At 35.7% G+C, this 13,032-nt stretch overlaps 1 protein-coding gene across 4 annotated transcripts in view; it reads right to left on the bottom strand.

Moving 5' to 3' along the window:
- Positions 1-3,140: 3,140 nt before the first annotated feature.
- Positions 3,141-13,032, bottom strand: part of LOC110454988 (thiamin pyrophosphokinase 1-like) — an 18,921-nt gene continuing 9,029 nt past the window's right edge. For all 4 annotated transcript variants that reach the window (XM_021504843.1, XM_021504845.1, XM_021504844.1 and 1 more), the window contains 3 exons: positions 9,313-9,468; positions 6,851-6,965; positions 3,141-3,940 (listed from right to left, as the gene is read on the bottom strand). In XM_021504843.1, coding sequence (XP_021360518.1) covers positions 3,813-3,940; positions 6,851-6,965; positions 9,313-9,468 — 399 coding nt within the window. In that variant the 3' untranslated portion in view covers positions 3,141-3,812. The remainder of the gene's footprint in view (positions 3,941-6,850; positions 6,966-9,312; positions 9,469-13,032) is intronic.

The raw sequence follows: 13,032 nt of genomic DNA, 5'->3' as shown, positions 1-13,032 counted from the left end.
AGGGCTACCAAGTTTGTTCAAATAAATGACCTTGACTGATATTCAAGGTCACAGGGGTCAAATATGTTTAAAACCTTGAAACAACCTCTTCTCAATAACCAAGAGGCCTAGGATGATGATATTTGGCAAGTAGCATACTGGGATGAAGGTCTACCAAGTTTGTTCAGATGAATGACATTGACAAATATTCAAGGTCACAATGATGAAATGTGTTTAAAACATTTAAACAACTTCTTCTCAATAACCACAAGTCCTAGGATAATGATATTTGGCCAGTAGCATGCTGGGATGAAGGGCTACCAAGTTTGTTCAAATGAATGACTGACAAATACTCGAGGTCACAGGGGTCAAATATGCTTAAAACCTTTAAACAACTTTTTATGTATAACCATGAGGCCTAGGATGATGATATTTGGCAAGTAGCATGCTGGGATAAAGGTCTACCAAGTTTGTTCAAATGAATGACCTTTACTTATATTCAAGGGCACATGGGTCAAATATGTTAAAAACTTTTAAACAACTTCTTCTCAATAACCAAAAGGCCTAGGATGATTGTATTTGGCCAGTAGCATGCTGTGATGAAGGGCTACAGTGATGAAGGGCTACCAAGTTTGTTCAAATAAATGACTTTGACAAATATTCAAGGTCACAGGGGTCAAACATGTTTAAAACCTTTATACAACTTCTTCGAAATAACTAAGGGGCCTTAGGGTTATGATATTTGGCAACTAACATGCTGGGATGAAGGGCAACCAAGTTTGTTCAAATGAATGACCTTAACTTATATTCAAGGTCACAGGGGTCAAATATGTTTGAAACCTTTATACAACCTCTTCTTAATAACCAAGAGGCCTAGGGTTATAATATTTGACAAGTAGCATGCTAGGATGAAGGGCTACCAAGTTTGTTCAAATAAATGACCTTGAAGTATATCCAAGGTCACAGGGGTCATATGTTTAAATCTCTTAATAGGTTCTTATGAATCAAACACTGATATTCTGCCTCTAGCTGTATTTTAGTCCACGTTTAAGATTACAAGTGTGAGATTAATACCAGGTGAGCGATTCAGGCCCATTGGGCCTCTTGTTCAGAAGAAGTTGTTTAAAGATTTTAAACATATTTGAACCCTTTGACCTTGAAGGCTGCTGGAATCGGCAATTTTTATAAGTTTCTGTACACTGCCATGTAATTCATCACGTAATGAATCGTCTTGCTGTACAAAGCTAAGGTTATATGGTACAATTTCCTGAAGGAACCACATGTTCTTTGAAGCTATTTATCTAAATTAATAAATTAAAGTTTATTTTGGTGGTGGTGGTGGTGGTGGTGGTGGTGGTGGGGGTGTGTGTGTGTGTGTTGCATGACAACTACGGCTTGAATTATTATGATTTTTAGTTAAAACTCATAATAATTCAAGCCATAGCTGTCAACCCTCCAACACTAGGAGAGTGACTCTCTCATTTTGACCAAAATTTACCAATCTCCCTCGAATATCCCTCACTCAAGTCCAAACTCGCACAAACTCAAACTATACATCCTGTGGTCAAATAATCTTCTAGTTGCTGCAGGGTGTGTGTAATGACCATACCAGGGGTGTCTGAATCAAACGGATGTTTTTTGGAGTTATTTTGATCACCTACTATATGTATTATATGAGTACTAGTTGAGACATGCCATTTCATCCAAAATTCACAGAAATTAGACCTGTTTGAATGCAGGCTGGATGAATAATATTTCATGTAAGCAAATATCTCAATACAAATACAAAACATGAAAAGACAAATGTAAAATCAACTGTTTAATCCTTTTAGGACCAAAACACTAAATTAAGAAAAAAGCTCCTACATAAAATGTGTAACCATCAAGTAATTTAACTGGTCACCTAGGTTTGAACCATTGTATTGATAAACCCGATCTTCTAGGTGTGTGGTCAGGTCATGGCCATCAACACCTTAATGTGACAGAAACACCAATGTTTGAACGCCTGGTTGATTAAGTTGTCAATTAACAGAAATGTTGTTATAAGAGACAGCAGCGTAATACTACAAATGTTTAAGGTTATCTCAGAAGATTAGTGGAGGTGTCATGGTGATTTTTGAAGATGGTGTCCAGTAAATCATGGTCTAAATCATTGTCAATGAAACCTGTGTGAAGCTTTCAAAATCACAGGGAATCCCCAAACATCAGAAAGGTAAAACTGGACATAAAGAAAGGATATTTCAATTTTGAAAAAGTGTCTTAATGCGTTCTTGTGCATTAATGTTAAATAAGAAAAAAAATCATCAGATTTGGTGTTTTCAAACCCCTGCTCATAGGTATTTTTCATGCATCTGCCCATGACGACTCTGGTTTCCGAAACATGTCTCAGCTACTGTTTCATGAATGAGGGTCAAACTCTGTGCATATAGGTACATCATGGGAAGTTAATGTGTCACATTCCTAATGAAGGTCAACTCAAATTGACCATTTACCTTGTCTCCAAGTATTAAAATAACGGTATCCAGAACATATCTCAGCCACTGATTCAGGAATGGTATCCAGAACATATCTCAGCCACTGATTCAGGAATGGTATCCAGAACATCTCTCAGCCACTGATTCAGGAATGGGCATCACACTTTGTTCATGGGTACATCATGATATGTGGTGTCACATCCTGTAACGAGGTCACTGTGGCCTCAATTTGACCTTTTACCTCGATCGACCTCAAGTACTTAGACAATAGATTCCTGCACACATTTCAATTGTTGTTTTATGAGTGGGCATCAAACTTTATAGGTGCAATGTACATCACAGAAAGGCAGTGTCTTACACCCTAAAATGAAGTCACTGTGGCCTCTACTTGACCTTGGCCTTGACCACAGGTCCTATATCACAGTGTAATATAGCTTTCTTATTGACTTCAGACCTGGTGTCTGTGACTTCAATTGACCTTTTTCCTCGATCAACCTCAAGTACTTAAATAATAGTTTCCCGAGCACATTTCAATTGCTGTTTCATGAGTGGGCATCAAACAATTTACATACTGTGGCCTCTATTTGACCTTTGACCTTGACCTCAGGTACTAAATCAGTGTAATATAGGTTTTTATTGACTTCAGACTTGGTGTAAGTGTACTCTATATTCAAGGAATATGTCTGATTATGAAATTTGTTCTTTTCAACCTCAACATGACCTCAAGTTTAAAATACATGTACGGTGTAGATGTAAGCCTCTTACAGATGTCTTGGCTACCATTTTATGTATGGATGTTAGACTTGATGTGAAGGTCACATGATCATAGTGTGCTGTAAAAAAAATACATTTATGAGGTAAACGTTCAACTATTTTACCTTAATCATAAGTACTCAACACTATTCATACAGCAACAGATATGCAGGGAGTGGGGGTATTCGTATGGCTATCGTTTCATTAGTTAAAACTACTTTAAAGAAAGATAATGACTTCAAACTAAAAAATATCGGGAAAGTATTTCTGGTTATAAATATACATACATATATACATCAATAGGTTGAATTTTTAAGTATACGGTATACTATTTCTTAAATATGAAGATAATATATTGATGTAAATTATTAATCAACATGATTTTAAATTAAGAAAAAGAGCTGTTCAAGTTAATCACACTAACAGCTATCAATAGTTATTGTAAAATAATTAACATACATTTTCAAAAATTGTAAAACATTTTCATAAATTGTAAAACATTTTCATAAATTGTAAAACAAATATATTGAATAAAGCTGTTTAAATCAAAGCAAATCTTCATAGCACCACATTGACGTATCCTAACGTACTACAGATATCTGGTAGTTATTCAGCATCAGGTTTCACTTCCATACACCATAACAAATCATTGTCCGTTTCTATGGTGACCAGTCCATTTCCTTCAAGAGCATTGGATGTGCTAATCAGCTGACCAAACTCCATTCCTTGGTTATCTGCAGAAGACAAAATACCACTTTCACAACCTATATTATTGAATTCATTATTACAGATGCATGTTCCTTTTTAAAGATTTGTTTCCTGAATTTTCATATAATAAAACACAGGTAGAACAAGACTAGAAAAGTAGAGGCCTGTGGGCCTTAACATTCACCTGAGATATAATGTTGTTTTTCATCGTGCTTCATGACGTGGAAACTAACATGTGCACAAAACAAGATTAAGTAATGTAAATATAGCAACTGTGAATTCACCAACAAAAGGATGTTCGGGAGTGACCAACACATACTGGGTAGTCAGAAAATATTAAAAAAAAATATATAATCCTTTTTTTTCCGTTTTCCTTTAGCCATTTAAGCTACTTGCAAAGTTTCTTTGAAATCACACAGTAATTTTTGAGAAGATGCTAGATATATGAAATGCTCACAGAAGGATGACGCATGATGGAAAATATGTCAAAGTGAGACCTATAGACACCCATAGCTTCTAATTAGATTAAAATAACTTTAGATCTCCATCAAGGCTGTATAGCTATGATGCACCTGTCTCTTTAATTTAATATGATCTTTACGAATATTAAGTCTCTGCTTACAAAACTGTAAATGTATTTTTTCGATACTTTTTGTATTTTCATAGCCCAAGATAAAATAGGTGACACAAGTGCATCAAATAATATCAGTTGAAGATCAACAGGGATGGAAACATTTCTGATCTTAATACACCATGCATCTAAAGCTTTTTATGCCTGCTCTGTTAATTTACTTTTGCCTTTTGTGAAAACACCATTATAGTTTAATATTATTCCAAGATATAGGTACAAATCTTGTATTTCTAAAATCTCACCTGCCCGAAGGGCAAGTGAGCTTATGTCATGGTGCGGCGTCCGTCGTCCGTCCGTCGTCCGTCAACTTTTCCTTTAAGGATGTACACCTCTGAGAAGTCAAAAATTTCCTGTATTAAACTTTTTTTCTTACATGGATTTTTGGAAAAAGGAGTTAATGGCATAGTAGACAAGAGGCCCATGGGCCTTAAAGGTCACCTGATATATTTATACAGAGAGTTGATTTTGTTTTTAACACGAACAGAAAAATTATTCAGTGACAAAATCAATAAAACCACCTTATTCAATATCTAGCATACAGATTTAAGACTAAAAAGTATTTGAAACTAGCACCTCTGATTCTAAACAAGGAAAATGAAGAAATTTTAGCACACTGACTCCTTTGGGCCCCACCCTACAGCCCTTGGGGGTAGGGCTGGCTAAAAAAATTCAGAGTATCAAACTGTCAACTCAGGGTTATGATTCCAATCAAGTTATTAACATGTAATATTCAAAGTATCATTTGCCATTATAAACCATAATAAAGTTTGCCCCCCCCCTCCTTCCCCAGGTGGTAAACGTGAGACCCTAGGGTCATAACCCTTAAGACCCTTCCATCTATAAAGAGTATTTGATTCTACCATATCTGGGTCTTGAGGAGAAGATTTTTGTCAGGGGGTCAGTCAGGGCTGATATGTGCATACTATATCAAACTGCTATCCAATACTGATAATGCTAACCCAAATTGAATTACTTTCAATGAAAGTTAGAAAATGTTGGTCCAAAATGTGATTTCCCTATATAAACTATAGTAAAGTTTACCCCCTCCCCAGGGGGACACGTGAGACCCCAGGGTCATAAAATTCACAATTTTGGTAGAGCACCTTAAGACCCTTCCATCTATGAAGAGTATTTGATTCTACCATATCTGGGTCTTGAGAAGAAGATTTTTGACCCTGGGGGCTGGGGACCAAATCGGCCACTATTTTTGTTGACCTTTGGCCATGGAAGGTTTCTGCAAAATTTCATTGAAATTGGTTCAGGGGTTTTTGAGAAGAAGTTGAAAATGTAAATTGTTTACGGACGGACGACGGACATCGCCGGACATCGCCGGACAAAAGGCGATCGCAATAGTCTCAGGTGACCTAAAAATTCTATACTTGAAAGTCAGACAGAAATTCACAGAACATCACAAATGTCACACACTTCGACATATCTCACCTCCTATATCCTCAGGATATCATTAAAGTATACCTATCCTTTATTTCATTTAGGAAGTCTATTTATACAGGGTGACACGCCTACAGACTCACTAGGTATATTAAGAACATTAATTAAAGAGTTATCATAGGAAAAAGATAACAAATACATTATCACAAGCAACACAGACACAGGTGCTATGGAAACCTGTTGGCCAGGTAAAGTAAGTACTTAGTGATTAGGGATGGGTATGTGTAAGTGTGATCAGCTTCTTGCTGTTGTAGGGTGGGGTCAGTCAGGTGATTCTCCTCTGGATTTGATGATTCGCCTACGTAGATATTTGGTTTTCTTTCTTAAAGTAATTATTTCTTACTTCTTATTGATAGTAATCATCTAGCAAATAATGTTTATATCATTTGATTGTATTTAAGCATTGATGGCAATTTTTTAAAGTTTTCATGGGCGTATGAACAAAACATTAATCGCAATAAAGTATGCCAATAATTATTTTTTATACCTCCTCCAAAAAAACAAATGTCATCAATGTCTTTGTCAGGAACATAAAAGTAGATCATCTTTTTCAATTTTCAGTTAAACCAGCTGTTGAGAAATTCATCTTAAGTTTGAAATAGATTTCGAAAAAATATGGTGGCTTTATTGGATTTCTGAACGGGCCATGTGATCTCAAGAGATTACTGATTGAAACTCAAAATAAAATGTTTGTCCATGCAAGCTCACAAAGTACATTAGTCTTCACTACAAAAACAAGACACTGTAAAGTCTACGTAAAACTTTATACCAAATACAATGCTACGTCTACATACCATGTACCTACTCTACTTTTCTAAGAAGTGAAAACAAAGGGCAATATATTTTGAGGCCTTACCGAGGTTCCATTTCAGTCCTGTTGTTGTGATGTGGAGACAAGGTCGTCCAACAGGTATTAACCCACACCAGTCGCCCTCGTGGCCTGTATCTACCTGTAGGCAGTGCTTCATTCCCTATCAATTTCACAACAATTGATATTTTTAAGATAATGATTATTCTTGGGTAAAATAAAATGTCTTTCTGCTTTCCCTAGTGACTCTGTTTTTTTAGCAAATGAACTACAATTTCATTGGTTATTTTTTAGCAAGATTGTTAAAGTCTGAAATGATATTTCTTAGAATATCTTCAATGATTTTAAAGATAGGGCCCAGAAAAAAAGAGTCCTAGAAGAAGCAGAAAACAAAGGTCTGTCATTTAAATGGAAGACATTATAAGTAAGTAACAGAATTGTCCAGTTGGATTGGACAACTCAGATCAGAGTCAATTCAACAGGAGATCCATACTACATATACCATATGAATATATTGCTATGAAGCGATTACAACCATGTCATATATATTGCACATTACCTAATTATACACTAACTAGTGTGACATCAGAATTAAACAGGATGTCAAAGCATTGTTATTGCAATGAAACAATATTCACATCAAGATTGCGATGTTGAAAATTAACAAGAGGCCCAAGGGCCTTAGCGGTCACCTGAGTTATATATCATACAATGTAGGTGCTGGTAGCTTTATTTTATTGAAAAAAATCCATCCACTGGTTCTTGAGAAGAAGTTGAAAATGTAAAAAGGTTTACGCACGACGAACGACGATGGACGGAAGGCGATTAGAATAGATCACTTGAGCAAGCTCAGGTGACCTTAATATGGTCTGAAAAGGCAATTTTCTTTGACCTTTATTTGTAATATGATGAAATGGATCTTGAATATCTTTCTAAATCAACAGATTTTTAAACAAGTCTAAAGAATTACATAAAGCTTCACTTTGGGATCACCAACTGACATCAATCTCATAGAAGAGGCCCAGAGGGCTTGCATTGCTCACCTGGATACTTAAGCAATCATGGCAAAAGGTTCTCATTGAAAGTACATGTAAGGTAGCAGTGTACAGTAGAGGGTTGTGGCCATGGGTGATATTTTTGTTAAATGGCTAACCCCTGTATAATGATATGTGAAAAAATTATAAAAATAAAACTGTACTAAAATTGGTATAAGCATGATGAAGTGGGCTATGTGAGCTTCACATTTGTAAAATGAAAAAATGAAAAATTTGGTCGATACCAAAATTTTGGCCATAATCCAAAGGGTGCCGACACATGAAAAGCTAGCTTTACAGGAGGTAAAATTTTGACAACAGCACACGACACAAAATTGCAAAAAATCAAGTTTTACAACTTAACTGGGACCCAGATAATTCTGCAACCAAGTAGGTAATCTTTAATTTCAGACAGAACTTAGGAAAAAAATTGCTAGTTGCTGGGGTCAAATTTTAGGTCAAAAATAACATTTTTTGGCATTCTTTGGTAATTTTTGATGTGGTAACCATGGTTTTCACACAAGTGACATACATAGAAAAAAGGGCTTTCTACACTTCTCAGTACTTTATATGTATTGTATATGTAATGCAGTTTACAAATATATATACATGTATATATGTGTTGTGTAGGGTAAATCCGCTGTGTTTACATTTCCTCGACATGTGCCTTGTTTTTCAGAGTCGGGCCATTTCTACTGTATATTGCTACCTAAGACAGAACATAACATCCTGGGGATAGGGTCAGTCCCTTGAGCCAATCTCAACTACTTCTAAATTGTGACCCAGGGATTATGTCTCCATGGGTTGGGCCAGACCCTGGTCCATTCCTGGTAGCATATGTGTACTCATATTTATATACTCAGCAATTGTATACATTTTTATATGGTTATAGGGTAGGGATCTTGATCATTTTTTAGTTAAAAACTGTTTCTGGTAACATCCCGATCCCCTATGGGTGAGGGGTCAGTCCTTCAACTGGTACAACTTTAAATCCCCATCATCCGAAAATGCTTTCAACCAAATGTGGGAAATATCCTTCTCTTAATTCAAGAGAAAAAGTTGCTTAAAGCAATATGGCCAAATTAAATGACCCCTCTTTTGCTTAATCCAAGGGGGTCAGCCCTTTCATTTGTACAATTTTGAATCCCCACCACCTGAGAATACTTCTAACTAAATATGGTTTAACCTTCTCTGAGTTCCAGAGAAGGAGTCTGAGTATTATGGCTAATTTCCCCTTTTTTGCCCCCCCCCCCCCAACATGAGTTCAGTCCATTTGTTTGTACAATTGGATAGACAGACAGACAGACAGACAGAACGGGGGACAACAACTGCCACAGTACAGCATGTGCTCACCTTGGTCCTTTGGGCCAGGTAAGCTAATAAAATGTAAACTCATTTACAATACGATATATCTTTACAAATACTCTTTGATGTGCATGAAGGTGAAGTTGTTAATAAATAAATCATGCAATGTACCTGCTTCAAAAGGACACACATCTGACAATGAGAGGCTAGGACTACAGGTACAGAGGTAAGTTTCTGTGCCTGGTGCAGAACATCAATGTTAGCAAAAACCTGGTCCATCCTACCTCCGAAGGCACCGAGGGCAACAATTACCTCCACCTGGGCAGACTGTGATGACAAAAAGTCAAATATCTTATTACAAAGTAATGTATTTTCTTTTAAAGAAATTAGATAACTGTTGACAAATAAACATGGGTTCAATTTAAGATGTAAATTACATATTTGATAAGTTGATATAAATACCATTAAATATATTTTGACCTTTCATAAAATAGATTCAATCACAACAGGCGAAGGAGCAATAAGTTATTCTTGTAGTTTATTAGAAGTGTCGATCGGTTTCTCCCCAACATTGGGCTTCTTCAGGACAAAATTATAGGATATTTCTATCCCTGAAGTACTTAAAATTGGGGCACATACAATTGTTCTACATATATATATATATATATAGTGACATCATTAACAATGGCAGAGATTGTGACGTCATAAACAATAGGTAGTATTGTGACGTCATCAATAGTTAGTACAAGATAGATAACTCTGTTAAGCCAATATCAATACATATCTAAAAGGACATCAATGAGAATGTTGTCTAGCGGGACATAATAGTTAGAGAATGCAAACTCTTTACATACTGAATAGTCCATTGGTAGGTTGTCGTGCAGAGTTTCATCCAGCTGGTAGATATACTGGTCTNAATAAAAAAATAATAAAAGTTTTTGAGTCCAAGGCCTAGATGAAGGAAAGGTCCTCTCTTAGAGTGGCCATATGGTCACCATTTCCCTATGACATGGATCCCTGTCATACTGGGATGGCTCCTGAAAGTGTTGTTCAGGGGGAATTGTATCATGATCTTTTCTATCTTTAAGTAGAGTAGTTGTAGATTCTGGTATGGTAAGGGGGTCAAAACTTCACTGGAACTCCTATAGGAATGACATCATTGTGAATGCGCTGCTGAATATGGTGTTTACCTCTGTAGGTTTTAATTCGACGTCTGTGGAACACTTTGTAAAATAGTGACAACAAGTTCATGTAATTAACCTTGTCTGTTGATTTCTGTTTTACAACCTTAGGTCTGTGTAATGTTATAAAATAGGGTACCTCTGCAGTAGGTTGATACGCCCAATTCATAGACATTTTGTTTCCAATAGTAAAGAGTTTATTAATGTTCATTCTTTTGGGTAACTGAACCATGGTTTTTATGAAGCCATATGAGAGCATTTTGATGGTTGGAAGCATAGGTTGGTCTTATGGCAGACTCTGAAAACTTCCTACAGCGGATCCCGGGAGATGCAGGGGCTCTAAATCAAAGTGGTTAAAACAAGGCAAGGGTAGAGCCAACGCCGTGGTTTTTCTTAATGGTGGAATAATTTGGTCCTTTGCTCCTTGTCTGGATACCCGAAAGTATGCAGGGGATTGAGTAAAAGTGAGAACATCATAAAATAGATTCAATTACAACAGGCGAAGGAGCAATAAGTTATTCTTGTAGTTGATGTCACTATACATATATATATGTAGAACAATTGTATGTGCCCCAATTTTAAGTACTTCAGGGATAGAAATATCCTATAATTTTGTCCTGAAGAAGCCCAATGTAGGGGCGAAACTGGTCGACACTTCCAATAAACTACAGGAATAACTTATTGCTCCTTCGCCTGTTGTGATTGAATCTATTTTATGATGTTCTCACTTTTACTCCATCCCCTGCATACTTTCGGGTATCCCGACGAGGAGCAAAGGACCAAATTATTCCACCATTAAGAAAACCACGGCGTTGGCTCTACCCTTGCCTTAATTTTCACCTTTGATACAAATTCAAATACCTTGACCTTTTATGTGTAGTTAACATATATTTTTACCATAGTTTAGTTTTCCAATTACTTCGTAAAATATTGAACACGTTTTTTTTTCAATTCTAGCTAATGAATCTGTGGTTACAATGAGTCCTTATTTAATAACGGTAACAGGTGTTTGAACTTGTTTCTGGTCATGTTTCTGGTAGGTCAAATCAATAAGAAATGTTTTAACTAGTTTTTGATCTTGTATCTAGCAGGTCAATTGGAGACTTTCATTTATGCAGACCAACCAGTTCATCCAATTTTTAAATGTAATATTTCAGGGGTAAAACCTGATGGACCCTGTAAATGTTAATGCATGCCTTGAAAGTTTTTACCAATTAGGCTCGCTAGAAAACAACATCAAATCACTGGTCAGTCCCTATTTCAAAAATGATCAACTCTGGTACAACCTGCCTAATCATTTGCAAATAAGAATGGCCCAGGTGTACATCTTGTGTAACTACATTTGTACATCTTGTGTAACCACATTTGTACATCTTGTGTCACTACATTTGTACATCTTGTGTAACCACATTGTACATCTTGTGTAACTACCTTTGTACATCTTGTGTAACTACATTGTACATCTTGTGTAACTACATTTGTACATTTTGTGTAACTACCTTTGTACATCTTGTGTAACTACATTGTACATCTTGTGTAACCACATTTGTACATCTTGTGTAACTACCTTTGTACATCTTGTGTAACTACATTGTACATCTTGTGTAACTACATTTGTACATCTTGTGTAACTACATTTGTACATCTTGTGTAACTACATTGTACATCTTGTGTAACTACATTTGTACATCTTGTGTAACTACATTTGTACATCTTGTGTAACTACATTTGTACATCTTGTGTAACTACATTTGTACATCTTGTGTAACTACATTTGTACATCTTGTGTAACTACATTTGTACATCTTGTGTAACTACATTTGTACATCTTGTGTAACTACATTTGTACATCTTGTGTAACTACATTTGTACATCTTGTGTAACTACATTTGTACATCTTGTGTAACTACATTTGTACATCTTGTGTAACTACATTTGTACATCTTGTGTAACTTCATTGTACATCTTGTGCAACTACATTTGTACATCTTGTGTAACTACATTTGTATATCTTGTGTAACTATATTTATACATCTTGAGTAACCACATTTGTACATCTTGTGTAACCACATTTGACTACATTTGTACATCTTGTGTAACCACATTTGACTACATTTGTACATCTTGTGTAACTACATTGTACATCTTGTGTAACCACATCTGTACATCTTGTGTAACCACATTTGTACATCTTGTGTAACCACATTTGACTACATTTGTACATCTTGTGTAACTACATGGTACATCTTGTTTAACCACATCTGTACATCTTGTGTAACTACATTGTACATCTTGTGTAACTACATTTGTACATCTTGTGTAACTATATTTGTACATTTTGTGTAACTATATTTTTACATCTTGTGTAACTACATTTGACTACATTTGTACATCTTGTGTAACCACATTTGACAACATTTGTACATCTTGTGTAAATCTTGTGTAACTACATCGTACATCTTGTGTAACTACATTGTACATTTTGTGTTACTATATTTGTACATCTTGTGTAACTACATTTGTACATCTTGTGTAACTACATTGTACATCTTGTGTAACTACATTTGTACATTTTGTGTAACCACATTTGTACATCTTGTGTAACTATATTTTTACATCTTGTGTAACTACATTTGACTACATTTGTACATCTTGTGTAACCACATTTGACAACATTTGTACATCTTGTGTAAATCTTGTGTAACTACAT

The sequence above is a fragment of the Mizuhopecten yessoensis genome, unplaced genomic scaffold, assembly GCF_002113885.1.
Source record: "Mizuhopecten yessoensis strain PY_sf001 unplaced genomic scaffold, ASM211388v2 scaffold8123, whole genome shotgun sequence".
Classification (NCBI taxonomy): Eukaryota; Metazoa; Mollusca; class Bivalvia; order Pectinida; family Pectinidae; genus Mizuhopecten; species Mizuhopecten yessoensis.
Note: the sequence above shows the minus strand (reverse complement) of the source record. Positions and strands in the feature narration are given on the sequence as shown.